This window comes from Pteropus vampyrus, unplaced genomic scaffold, assembly GCF_000151845.1.
Source record: "Pteropus vampyrus isolate Shadow unplaced genomic scaffold, Pvam_2.0 Scaffold319, whole genome shotgun sequence".
NCBI lineage: Eukaryota > Metazoa > Chordata > Mammalia > Chiroptera > Pteropodidae > Pteropus > Pteropus vampyrus.
The window spans coordinates 132833-146660 of NW_011889100.1; the positions used below are offsets into that span (position 1 = coordinate 132833).

Sequence of the window (13828 nt, forward strand, 5' to 3'; positions counted from 1 at the left end):
AGAATATTTTGCCAAGTTCAGATTATCTCACTAATTGGCTGGGTGTATTCAGAATTAAAAAGCTAATCTGTTAGAGCAGCTTCAGTATGCTGCGTATTACAGTAGCAGCCCCAGAGTTCAAACATGGACTTGGGACCCAGCAGTTGTGAAAACTGTATGCGAGTTAAAGAAAATGTTTTCCAGCTACAAACTGCAACTTCTCTGCCTTGTATACTTACTTGACAGCTAAAAAAACCATAACATGGAATGATAATGGGATGAAATTTACAAAGTACTGTTTTGATGTGGCCAGTGTCATGGGGAGGTGTTAAAATGACTTTCCTATATAGGTTGTTGAGTATCCAGTGAAATGGATACTCATTAGTTAATGTACTCATGTACATTAACGAGGATTTTATTGCAGCAGACGTCATTTCCGATGACTAAACATGAATAAATAACGTTCATTGCTATTGGAGTTTTTTAAAGGCACAAAGTGCAAAGGAAAAATTTAATAATTTTTCTACACTAAAATTAAACACTTTTCCAGATTGAAAAACATAAATAGTGTGAAAAGACAGACGCCAACCTACAACACACATAGTATTAGTATCCAAATATCTTTTAAAAATTCTTAAAAATCGGTAAGAAAGAGAAAACCTAATTTAAAATGGGCAAAAGATATAAACAGTCAATTTACTGAAGAAGAAATACAAATGGCCAGGTAAACGTACTAATGAAGATATGAATCAATGGAATTTCTTATACACTGCCCGTGGGAATATAAATTTTTCCAGATATTTTAGTAAACAATCTGACATTATCTAGTAAAGTTGAAGACGCATGTACCCTACGACTCAGACATTTCTGTTCCAAGGTGTTATAGTCTAGTAAAGAAATTCTTGCACATGTGCATAGAAGACATGCCTGGCAATGTTTGCAGCAGACAAACAGATCTAGTAGATGAATCTTGGCTCTGCTAGTAACTAGTGGTATGAATTTGAGTATACTGTTTTATCTCCATAAGTGTCAATTTCCTCACTTATAAAGTGAAGATAAGTCAGTCTACCTTGCAGGGCTGTTATGAGGATTAAATAGAAAATGCACAAGCACATGGCTTAGCACATCACAGCTGTCATCTTTATTACTCACACTTGCTATTCCTCCTTCAAAGGTTCCTGTTCCAAAGGCCCCATGTGACATTATCTGCTGACCCCAAGTATATGAAAAGCCCTCAGATCTTCTTTTGAGAAAGATCTCCTTCTTATTGCTAAAGGATCTTATAGGAAGAAGTGAGTTAATCTCTAAAATTACAAGTATGAGGCAACTTGTTTTTTCTCACATTTTATACAATTTGTTTAAATGCTCCCCAAACCCATGAGAACATACAAAACAAAGCTACATGATTCGTGAAATTAGCATGGTGGGTGTGGGGATTTGTGATGAGACTGGAAGAGCTGAGCAGAGGGTTACAGAGACCTACTCGGAGATCTACGGAATAACCAACCTGTCCTCCGTTTTCTCTCCAGTGCAGAGAAGCAGACAGTCTGTGCTAGGCTAAGTTCCCCAAATTCTCTCAGAGTGAGGGAATCTGGCCTTCTGTGGGTAATTATCCCATCGAGAAAGCAGGATAAGGTGACAGAAAACAAGATTTCTAGAATTGTTCCCAGTGCAAACTATCATGCTGGGGAGGAAGGAGCCGGCACAGAGCTGTGTAACGGTCGGGCAGTCTCACCTGTCCCACGTACGGGTAGGCGTCTTCGGAGTCGATGCCCCGGTTCTTCTGCACATACTGGAAGGCGTTGGTCATGTAGCCCCCTCCACAGCCATCGTTCTCAGACACACAGTCCACCAGGTTCTGGGGACTCAGGTTCAAGAGTTTGCCAGTTTTCTTCTTGAGCTGGCCCTCCAAGGCGCCCACCGAGCTGAAAGCCCAGCAGGAGCCACACTGACCCTGAGGGCAGAGCAGAGAAATTATCAGTCATCGCCCTTCACGCTTTGCTTTCCCCTACCTGCATGACGAAATGCCACCCATTTTATAAATCCCAGCACACGTGTCCCCTTTGCTATGAAGTCTTCCTGTTTCCCTTCATTTAATATTTGTTCCATTGTCCTAGGTTTACAAATTTCTGATACATAATAACCTCTCAAAAAGTGCTGTTATTAGTGTTTGTTCAGCTAGATTGATCTTCTTTCCCATTCTGTTTTTTAAGATTGAGGATTTCTTGAACACACAGTATGTCTTAGTCATCTTGAATCTCTACTACTAGCACTACACCTGGTAGATTCTGAAAACAAAAAAGTTTTTGATGAATGAATGTTAAATCAGTTGTTCGTCTGGATGATACAATCAGCATTATTAAGGTTATGGGGAAAATAATATTCTCATGCCAGTAAGAATGTAAAAACGTCTTTGAAAAGGATTCTCTGTGACCTAGCAATTTTAATTTTAGGATTTATTTTGCATAAATATTTGTACACGTGCACAGGTGTGCTTACAGCAACACTGTAAAAAAGAAAAACCAGAAACAACCTAAATGTACAAAAATAGCAGATGAGTTAAATGGCGATGGAATAGGCTGTGCTCTCTCAGCCGGGAGAGAGGCACCTTAGTTCCTGGTGCCCTCCTGCCTAGGAGCAAAGCAGCAGCAGTAAGTGCAGCTGGTGCCAGCTCAGACAGCGTTCCCAGGAGACAGGAGGATACCTGGTTTTTGACAGGAGTAACATAGCCCTTCTTTCGATAATCAACGGAGTCCGGGGCTCTGCCCTCCCAATCCGGGATATAGAGGGTGTCATTACTGCGGGAGCGAGACGGGGGTACTTTGAGTCCAGTCATCTTCTGAACCACCTCTTCACTGGTCTGGGACAAAAAAAGAAAGAGGCCAGGCATAAGCAGGAAACTAGGGCAAACAGCAGGTTGGCCAGGAGCTCAGGCTCAACTCACCATGTCCCCCAAGTGGTTCATGGCCAGTTCATACGTGTGGACACCAAGAGCAGCCTCAAGATTATGGATGGAAATATGCTTCAGGTTTTTTTCCCAAATTAAACGCCGAGAGGTTTCATCCACCTAAACAGAGCATAGTGAGCACCGGCAAAGGCTGTGCCCTGTGCACAGTTACATGTGTAATACTGCAGAGCTTTCTCAGGGAAAAGATGAAACTTACAGTCACAGAGAGTTTACAGTCTGCTTGGAGAAATTACCACAGGGTTACTAAGAGCACGCAAAGAGAAATTTATAAACAAATACAAGCGCTTTGGAGAGATGTCTAGAAGAGTTGCTAATGGATTAACAGCATTAATCTGAGAAGTCTTCCCAAAAGAAAACTGTAAGACAGTTACAAAGGAAGGACAGAATTTGATGGAGGGCCAGCCGTGAAGCAGGAATGAAGGCTCTGTGTTAACAGGGAGCAGGGCCCAGTGGGCTTGGACAGAAGGGAGTCTGGAAGCCAGCGCTGGCGGTCAGGTTCTGGCCCTCCCAGCACGCCCGCTCCAGGCCCCAGGCACCTTGCTGTCATACTGCTTCCCATAGCTCTTCTTCCACAGCTCCCACTGGGTGTCCAGGATCTCCTCAGGGTAAAGAGCAAAGCTCACCGCGGGCAGCAACAGTAGAACCTTGAGCCCCCACATCCTGGGGAAGGGGATAATTAGGGGACACTCTTCTATTTGCCAGGAAGTCCCTAGCCCGGCTTGGGAGAGGAAATACCTGGAGCCATATTTCCAGACAGGTGGTGCTTAACCCCTGGCAGCCAGACTCCTTTGAGAAGCTAATGCAATTTTGCAACCCACCACAACTCCTCTCGCCAGAAACATGCAGACACGTGCAACAGTTCTGGGGAGTTCGTGAACCTGAAGCACCCCTTCCTCTGGCCTGTGAGGCAGAGGAAAACTAGGCTTCATTAGGAAGGTAGAGCTGAGGGTGATTCGCGTACGATGAAATAGTGGGGGTTTGGAGGGGTTCAGGTGGAGCACTGGTACATCTGGTTCTAAGTATTTTGACTTGGAGAGATTACACACACACACACACACGCACACACTTGCACGGACAGCTGGAGACAGTCAGCATGGGCTCAGCACCTTTCTTCCTAAGGCCCCTAGCTGACTTGGAGATGGACAAGGCAGGGCGGGCTGAGGGCGGCTGGAGAACACACGAAGGAGAGATCTCCAGCTAGGTTTTGCTTCTGGATCCTTCCTTCGAGGCACTCTTCTCTTCCATGCCTAGATTCTTAGCTTTCCAGATCTTGCCAAGAGTGTGACACAAAGGGAAAAGTTGGCAGTATTTCCTATTCTCTGACTGTGCAAGAACAGACTTAAGGTCTCCTCGGGCTTCTTAGCGCGGCCTCCTTTCTCTTCCAGCTCCCTCCTGGGGCAGGAAGCTGTCCTAATCTCAACCAGCTGCTGTGGGCAGGAAGGTTTTATTTTTCTGACATCAAAAACCACTGTGACTGCCTCACAGGACAAAAAGCCTCAGATCCAGTTTGTTAACAGAATATAAGACAGAAAAGCAAAGTCTTGTGATCATTAAATACACTGCTTCTTAGAAGTCCAGGCTAGCCTCACTCACTTCTTGCAGTGGCTTAATTGTGTGTCCTCCATTTTAAGAACAATTTATAGTCTGCAGCAAGTCACACAACTTGTGTAATTTTTGTACAGTCCATTTTTGTGTACTCTGCAAAATATCCGGCAGGAAGGATAATACATGAGAGCGAAAGTCAGTTTCTAGCTGGATCACATACAGTAAATCTATTATCTGTAGTGTTAAGGGCTTGGAGCTGTCTCAAAGACCAAGAGCACTGAGCCACCACCTCCCTGCACCACTCCCCCTGCCAGCTATACATTAACCCTTTTGGTACCTTTGGCCAAATCAGAACTCCCCCGCAGGCCACTCGCTGAGGGATGGGTAAAGGATTCCCTATACCCTTTGCCTTCACTAATACCAACTACGCTAGGCGAACATTCAAATCATGACGGCATACTACAGATTTCCAGGCAGATTTTATTTGGCCAGGAAATGACCTCAGAAGGGCATCTTTTCCACCCACACAGCCTGCAGTGACTGCATCTTTAACACTTCGAAAATGTAGAACTGGCAGGAATGAGAAGCTAAGGATCTATGAAGCTGAAAATGTTACCTGCTGATGGGGATCTGTTCTCTGGGCCGGGTTCCGCAGGGATGTGTGGATAATGTGGGCAGATGACTAGGAAGGCTGGATTTATCCCATCAGAATTGCGGAAGTCAGCTCCAGCTGTCGGCTGGAAAATTTGAATAGAGGAAGGAGGCGGGGATAGAAATGCAAAGAAGGGCACTGGGGAGGAGGGGAGGCAGCAGAGCTGACTGCTTCTGCAGGCCTGTGGAGCGTGCACGCCAGGGTGAACTGCTGGCTATTTGGTTTCCACTCTCTGAAGGGCAGACAGAAAAATGAGGCCTCAAGACATATTGCTTAAGTCGGGGCCTACCTTCTCTTTGGTAAATAAAGGGACACAGCCCTGGTCTCCCCCATCCTTCCTTAGCATTAACTATTTTGGGGGATTACATCTTTTCTGACTTTTTCCCATTACCCGTCTCCTCTCCAACTCTGAAACTTGTTTTCACATTTCTGTCAGATGATGGCATCAAAGATGACGGAATAAACAGAAAAGGCTAGAAAATGGGTATGTTGGGGAAATCATAGGTTCCAAAATCATTTGCATTTTATAAGCTTGTTGGCTAAAAGTTGTCACTGGTTCTATGCAGAGGAAAAGCTCTCCCAGCCTGACAGGATTTTGCTGAGGAAGGAGAGCCCAGAAAGTCAGATGAAATCAGTTCTAAAAGTAACGAGAAACAGCATTCTCAGTAATTTATGACAGCACATGAATCAAGGCCATAAGCACTGACAAACTCACATGTGACTCGTCATTAAAACTCTTAGATGTTGGGATGCCTGATGAACATTATCTGTCTCAATTACTAAAGTCTCCAATTCAGGTCGTCACATGAGCTCCTCCACGTGGTTCCGCCAACATCTAGGCATGTGACAGATCATGAGAGTCTAGTTCAGTCCCTAAACCACATTCCCAAACTCCGTTTTCTTCATAAACGGATGTGGGGGGAAGAGGAAAAGAGGGTCCTTGGAACAGGAAGGATAACACATGAGATCGAGACTCGGTTTCTAGCTGGATCACACACACAGACCCTCAAGATCACAGGTTTATGCCTGTGGGTTTTAAGATTTGCTAATGAACTACATGCTCCTACAGGGTAACCAGGTCCAGACCTGGAGAGTTTAAACATCGCCATTCCTCACTGCTGTTCATCGAGGAGGACATCCTGGAGGAAGGAATCCAGATGTGCCCTCCTGGTCTCAAGTCCCAATTCTTCCCCTCTCCTGAGGACTTGAGCCATACCCCTCCCCCCATGCCACGGTCAGATGTCCCTGCTGATTTTACTCAGAATGAGTCAGGATCAAGAGGACAACCAAGGAATGCTGAGTGATCAGAGCCCTATGATTTCTGATTCCTGACATTACAGACACGCTGTGCTTTATGTTTGTATATTTGGAGCTCAACCTATGGATTCAACCAGTTGTGGGTGTTTGTTGTTTATGAGGGGAAAGGAATAATTAAGCCGCAATCAAGATGACACAACACAAAGCGTACAAAAGGAAAAAATATTTTGTTTTAAAATACTTGCTACATGTCATTATTTTTGCCAGTGTAAGGCTCAGCACAGATGCCAGCAGTACAATGGCCAACAAGAAAAAAACAAAACAGTCAAAATAAAACCCTGAAGGAAAAGCAGAAACGAAATCCCCAGAGCAACTTCTCCCTCCCTCTCCCTCCCCAAAAGCCATATAATAACTGTACAATATTATAGTCCTGATCACATTTAAAAACAGGCAATTATTAAAAAACAAGGATTTCATTGGAAACTCAACTTTTTGGTTTCTTAAACTGTGATATAAATATAAACGTATACTGCATGTGTGCACATAGAATAAAAAAATACACTGTCTCCTTTTCCACTCCATCACCTGGCACCAGACTGGAGACGAGAGGGAGGGAAGCCTCGTAATGACATTCTCTCAGCCTCTCCAAGGCCATCTGTGCCCCTCATCCCCTATGGCTACGTTTAGTATGTCTCCTCCTTATTCAGTCTTGCACTTCCGATACTGGCCTGCACCAATTAATAGAGCACTGCACACGGCTGTTACCTGAGGAAGGTGAAGAGCGACATCAGTGACCTGTGCTCACACTCATATGGCTGCAGTTAATGACTGAGCAGCCCTGTTGGGGTGAGTCCAGGCCCCCTCTGTCACGTGGGTTTCTTACACTTGCACTATAAAGCAAAATGCAATCCCAAGACTGGAGAGGGAACGAAGAGGAAAGAACTCCAGGCCCAGAAGAGACCTACAGCTCAATTTCTTGCCAGACTGGACACTGAGAGAATGGGATGGAAGAGGTTACTCTGCACGAAGGCTTGGTATTTGGTTTAAACTCCAGCAGTAAGGGTTCGCGCTGGGACTGCTAATCCAAGAAGTTGAGTTTCCACGCAGAAATAACCTCCAGAGCACACACACGTGTGATTCTGACAGAAAAATGCAGCATTATCCTTATGGCCAAGTAGGGGGTTTCTGAAAGTGTTTATCTTGCCAGCCTGTTTCTGTAATGTCTTCCATGTAAGGTGAGAGCACCAAAAGCAGGAATGACCCAGCTTTATCTCTAAGTGTGTCTGATGAGAGACCACCTACATCAACAGAAGACTTTATGTGTCCGCTTACGACTGCATACTGGCTGGGCACAGACGTAAGTGCAGCAAAGACATTTATTTAAACACTCTTTGGCTGCAATACTAAGTGAAAAATACCTGGAAGATTTAACTCCTTAGGACTCTGAAAAACAGAGAAAGACGAAGATAACATCTGAGACAAATTTTGCATAACTCCCTAGTAGGGAGAAACACAGAAACGCACATGTGTGTACACACACACACACACACACACACACACACACTCACTCACTCACTCACTCTCTCACTTCCTCACCCATGTTTCTTTCTAGAGGAACTGCTCACAGGCAGCAGCAGGAGCATTTGCTCACTTCCTAAAGCCCCATGTACCCTTACCACGTTCCATGGTCCTCAGTCTGAGGACATTTCTCCTCTCCCCTACCTAATTCAGACTTTCTTTCCAAAACAGAAGCCATGGGATCCGAGGCAGAGGACGTCAGGTTCCTCTGCTCTGTGGACTTAGCGCAAGTTGTCTCTGCCCAAGTTTCTGGTCAGGAGACATAGGAAAGGCAGTCTTAACCTCACCCAGCTTCAGTTTTGCAAAGGGTCCCCAAAGTCTTGAGGACTCACTCCATCTCATCTATAAATTATCTCAGAAGGGCAGGAGGGCAAGGGAAAGGCCAGAAGTGAAAGGGGGTACACATTAGGGGTGAGGGAAGGGCAGGGAGAGGAACTTTTATTGTTTACAAAAAGATTTGCTTTTTAAAAACAAATGTTGATTTTTCTCCCCCACCCCTTGTCCTCACCCCAATAGTTCTATTCTGAAAAAGAGGGGAACATAGTCAGGTCGGGAAACTCTTCACTGCTGTAGCTGCTGCTCTGCTCCCCCAGCATGGACAGCATCTCCTAACAGGAGAGAAACAAGTCTGGGTCACACATCTCTGTTCCTTCCCTTTAGCGAGCTCCCCCCGCAACGCTCCCTGAACCATCACCGGTCCCAGAGTTCCTGCTGTGCTAGCTCTAGCCCTCCTTACTCCCAGCATGATGCCTTTAGATCAGGGGTCCCCAACCCCCTGGCTGTGGACCGGTACTGGTCCATGGCCCGTTAAGAACTGGGCTGCACAGCAGGAGGTGAGCGGCAGGGAAGCGAGCGAAGCTCCATCTGTATCTGCAGCCGCTCCCCAGCGCCAGCATCACTGCCTCAGCTCCGCCTCAGATCATCAGGCATTAGATTCTCACAGAGGGACCAATCCTTGGCACCACAAAAGGTGGAAACCGCTGCTTTCGATGGCAACGTTTTTCCTAGTCCTTCCTCTGTCTCCCTCCTCCAGTTCCACATTTTCCTTCCTTTCTAGTCCTCAGTATTTTCAAAGGGAGAAAAATTTGCTTGCCACATTTCATATAACCCCCTATAGAAAGAGATGGAGTATCTCTTATCCTCGTTGGTTTTCCACCCAAAAGGAAATCAGCAGCTTTCTTTCAACCTGTGTCTTAAACTAGCCTTTCCTGTGTGCTGCCTGAGACGACTCCAGGACGTATGTGAATGGCCCTTTATCACTATCATCAGCATGTGTACACCCAGGCTAGGAAGGAGGAATGTGATTCTCTTTGAATGGGCTAAAACTACTGTCTTTGACATTGTTGCACAGTGCTTCAGGTAATTTAACTGGTCTCATCAGAGGCTATGCATCACACTAAGTTCACGATCTTTCCAAGTAATGACATTTAGCCCCACACGTCTGCACACGGTCTCCCCCTACGCCCCCAATCGCACCCTATCCACACCTGCTCCTCTCTCCGTCCCTCCCCGACCCTTTCTGATTTCCTGAAGTCTTTTCACCCTCTCACCTGGAAGACCTCAGGCTGGCCAGGTTGCTGTGCTGATGGCTGTTGAACATGTTGCTCATTGGAACTTGAACGATGATGAGGCTGCGGGCCCTGCCACTGTGGCCAGACTCCCACCCCCTCTGCTGTCCGCGTCTGGAACTGTCCTGTGGTCTGCCCGGCCTGCTCAGGAGCTGGCGTGGAAGATACAATGTCAAGCCACCAACTCCAGTGCAGAGGAAACAAGTCACTAATTCCACCTAGAAACTTTCTTCTCTCTTCCAATCAATGCCTCTTCTACTTCAAAACCCAACCCAAATCAATGTTTCTTCTCTAGGTAGCCTTTCCAAAGAGTCCTCTGCTCGTTTTAAATTTGCATATTATTAAATGTATACCTTACATGCTTTGTGTTTTATGTGCAAAAGTCTTTTCCATGTATCGGACAGGTTTTAAATTCCAAATGGACTATCACCTTGCACTTCCCCAACATTAGCTCGTGCACCCAGGACACAAGCAAACTAGTTTAATAAACTACCAAATCCTTTCTCTTTAGTGGTTCGATTTTCCGGGTGCCCTCCTTCTAGACCGAACTCACCAAAGCTGGATCCCCGACTGGTGAGACTAGGGTATGCAGCGGCACCAGGGGACGCAGTGGAAGCACCGGGAAGGGACATGGGGCTGAAGGACGATGGCGTCTGAAAGTTGCCCACACCGAACTGGGAAGAACGAGTCTTGGCTGTGGCTTGGGTGGCCACTTGCTGGAAGGGAGAAAGGGACAGAACACTGACACTACTGCGCACGCCACTTCTGTGGGATCGACCCTCTCTGTCAATCCCTGGTTCTTCTGAGCCACGCTCATCTCATTGTTTATTTCCTACTGTGTACTCCTTCCAATGAACTCCCAGTCTCTCTTGACACTATTTTTAGGCAGTTGTGAAAAAGTGCGAAAAGCAAAGAACTATGGGATTAATAAAAGTATACATTTAGAATTGTGATAAATAAAAATGGTTTAAATGAAAGCATTTAATAAATTGTAAAGTTATATAAAAACTGGAGGCATTAATAACAGTATAATACTATACATAAAGAAAAAACATTTTGCATCATTTTATTATTCAGTCTGTATCGCATTTATCTGTTCCTAATGATATCTTTTTCTGGGTAACTGAACATTTTTCTCACCATAATAGTAATGCATATGCATTGTAGAGAATTTTAACAGTGAAGGAAAATAAAAAAATAATTGTTCATAATTCTACCACCAAAGACCCACGGTTAACATTTTGGGATAAGTTCTCCAGTTTATTTTCCGGTGCATTTTTTATACAATTAAAATCATACTGCATATAACAATTTTGAAGCCTACTTTTAGTTTTGGCTTTTTTATTTAAAATATTAGTATTTAACTACTTACATTTATACTACTATTATATATTATGATATATAACACATATTATATATACTGTTATGTGTGTTATATGTCTATTATATATTATCAATGTATGTAAATATACAAAAGAATATTAGCTTTAGGCTTAACATATATAGACACATAAATGTTATATAAAGACTTTTCAACACATATATTTCTTTTGTAAACAGACATCACTGTGTATAAATTTGTAACTAATTCTCTGCTTTGTTCCTCTACTTTGTAGTCCTAACCAAAGTGGAAATTTCTTAGAATTTACTTCAAAACCAATCCGAAAATCGAACCTATTCCAGATGTTCTGTGTGAGCGATTCTGATTTAAAGTGGATATGTGAAAACCATAGACGACTCTGAGATTTTTGGATTGTATATGGTTTTTAATGATCTAGTTGCTCCCAACAAAGATAAAAATTGGAAGGTAGGTAGTAGGGGTTGCGGAGAAAGTGTCTAAGATTAACAATAACTTTATAGATGGAAAATAGCCCAACCAACCAAACAAGAAACAATACACAGACGATAAAGAGAGGGGCAGCTTTACCTGGGCAGAGAAGCCTGGGCGAGTGCTAGGGGTCCACGCTGGGGCTGCTCCCTGGGTGGGGTTGGAGTGGCGGGAAATCTGGGCCAACATCTGCCCTGCAGAAGCTGATGGCTGCACGATGGTTACAGGAGGGGCCAGACCACTATTTCTAGGAGTGAAAAAATAGTAAGGTAACGGATTAAAAGGGTGAGTTTACCATAGAATCTAGGAGTCACAAGACAATCTAGTGCTATCCTTGGATTCCCTTGACTTCCCTGGGGTTAAGGAAAACTTGGTAACAGAATTTAGAAAACACGAGAAAGACTGACAGTCACACACTGATCAGGACACACGGAGATGGAACCTAGAACATGGCAATAGGACAGGTGCAAAGAAATAGGAGGAAGGAAAGCAGCTTGCCTTGTCCTAGGCCCTGCAAGTTCCAGTGCTTTGTCTGAAATAGCTAGAGAAAGCTCGCGAAGAATAAAACCTGGATTCAGCAAGCGAATCCCTGAGTAGCCCTGTAAAGCAGCACACACATATGGGGCTCACCTGAAATTCTCGGCCGGCCGGGGGGTAGGAGGGAATGTGCTGCCCTGGGAGAATAGCTGTTGGGTGGCGGGGACAGTGCTGGAGGAGATGCCTTTACTCTGATCTGTGGACCAAAAGGAGTGGGGGGAGGGCCAGTCAAGGGGCTGTAGTGTATCAGTTCAGCAAGTTCCTATTTACTCAGGAGGTGTTATGATTAAGTGGAAATATGTTGGAAGACTACTGACTGGTCTGCAGCAGACCTATCAGCAAGTGATCAGAATGAGAATTTAAAGGCGAATGAGGAAGAAATATACCTGCATTGATGTTGGAGTAGATTTCTGAAAATCTTGGATCTCCATCTTGGGCAAAGAGACCATCTGACTTCTCAAGGGGCTTGCTGTGTTCTGGCCCTGCGGCTGTCACAGGCTGAACAGAAACCTGTGGAATACAGTGATAAAAATAACCATGGAAGGTTTAACATGACAATTCAATAACTCTAAAATTCATTTACAATACAGATATACGCTAACTGGTACCGGGGGACATTTCTTAAGGAAATGCTCACCGTCCTCTTCAAAAGCACACTAACCTGGGAATGATTGTAGCTGGCCAGTCCATCTCTTCCTGGTACCACATCCAATTCCGTTTGCTGTGGCTGCTGCCTATATGTTAAAGATCAGTGAGGAGATAAACAGGAAAAAAGATTTTTAAAAAGAATCTAGGGAAAGGGCTTAAAAAATAAACAAACAAAAAAAAAACTGGGACTGCAGACAGCCACACCCTGGGTTAGTCACTGCTCAATAAACGATTATTCCACTATTTCTCACCTGGGTGCCAGCTGCCCTGTGCCCATCTCCAGGGGTAAATTAGCTGTGGGACCCAGCTGTGGCCTCTGGATTGTGCTGGATAGTGTAGGCCGTGGTTCCTGGCTGGAGTTCCTGGAAAAATGGAGAGTAGATGACACAGAGAGGGGAAAAATGTATCAAATTCTCTTTGCACATAAAGGTCTGTATATTCACCTGTAGCTGGGGCAATCACAATAAATTACCCCTTCAAGTCCAATCCTAAGGGTAACCTATGACTTCTGATTGAACAAATAATCCACACTGTGGACAACATGGTACAAAGAGAAACGATTCCTATGGCACAGGGGTTCATCCTGTTGGGGTTCTAACTCCTCCCAGGTATTCAACACCTGGTTGTTGTGGACGTGTATGTAACTATGTGTGTATAGCCATATACTGTGTTTTTAAAAAGGGTAAGTAAAAAAACTGAAAGTACATACACTGAAATATTAAAAAAGACTATTTCCGGATAGTGTGAATTTTTTTCTCTTCTCTTATAGCTTTCAATACTTTCCAAATTTTCTACAAAGAATATTTATTTTAAAACATTAGTAATTAATTGTGTTGAGGAAAACTCTATGCAACAATGAGGAAAGCCATTATTTCCAGAAACAAGTTCTTAAAAAGACTTTAAAAAATTCAAACAAAATGGAAACACAAAACAATAGCTGTTCTGTAATATAAAGATACAAAAAAAAAAACCCCACACACAACTCTACAAAGATTGTGACCATATACCTGAGTCCTAAGTTAACAAAAATTTCTAAAATTCAATCCACTGTTATACCTAGTTAATTAGCAGAGAATTAAACTTTACAAGCCCTAAAAATTGAATTGGAGGATACACACTCAATGTTATTACCAGTTACTTGCTAATTATTTATAAACGGATCTTCAAGCGATAGGTTTAAAGTTGATTCTAGAACAAAAGATTAAACAGAAAATAACTACCATGACAGTCACTAGGATAGGCCCAATAAAAAGGACAGCGATAATGTG

General features: G+C 44.0%; 2 protein-coding genes across 4 annotated transcripts in view; both read right to left on the reverse strand.

The window, feature by feature from the left end:
• CTSK (cathepsin K) overlaps window positions 1-6479 on the reverse strand; it is a 13726-nt gene extending 7247 nt beyond the window's left edge. For all 3 annotated transcript variants that reach the window (XM_023521820.1, XM_023521821.1, XM_011377627.2), the window contains exons 1-5: window positions 5109-6479; window positions 3484-3607; window positions 2924-3046; window positions 2684-2839; window positions 1715-1933 (exon numbers count right to left, since the gene is read on the reverse strand). In XM_023521820.1, coding sequence (XP_023377588.1) covers window positions 1715-1933; window positions 2684-2839; window positions 2924-3046; window positions 3484-3606 — 621 coding nt within the window. In that variant the 5' untranslated portion in view covers window position 3607; window positions 5109-6479. The remainder of the gene's footprint in view (window positions 1-1714; window positions 1934-2683; window positions 2840-2923; window positions 3047-3483; window positions 3608-5108) is intronic.
• A 130-nt stretch (window positions 6480-6609) lies between these two features.
• The window catches only part of ARNT (aryl hydrocarbon receptor nuclear translocator), a 53236-nt gene continuing 46017 nt past the window's right edge, over window positions 6610-13828 (reverse strand). The window contains exons 14-21 of the mRNA XM_023521844.1: window positions 12812-12962; window positions 12574-12646; window positions 12299-12422; window positions 12006-12108; window positions 11475-11622; window positions 10101-10263; window positions 9530-9699; window positions 6610-8587 (exon numbers count right to left, since the gene is read on the reverse strand). Coding sequence (XP_023377612.1) covers window positions 8498-8587; window positions 9530-9699; window positions 10101-10263; window positions 11475-11622; window positions 12006-12108; window positions 12299-12422; window positions 12574-12646; window positions 12812-12962 — 1022 coding nt within the window. The 3' untranslated portion in view covers window positions 6610-8497. The remainder of the gene's footprint in view (window positions 8588-9529; window positions 9700-10100; window positions 10264-11474; window positions 11623-12005; window positions 12109-12298; window positions 12423-12573; window positions 12647-12811; window positions 12963-13828) is intronic.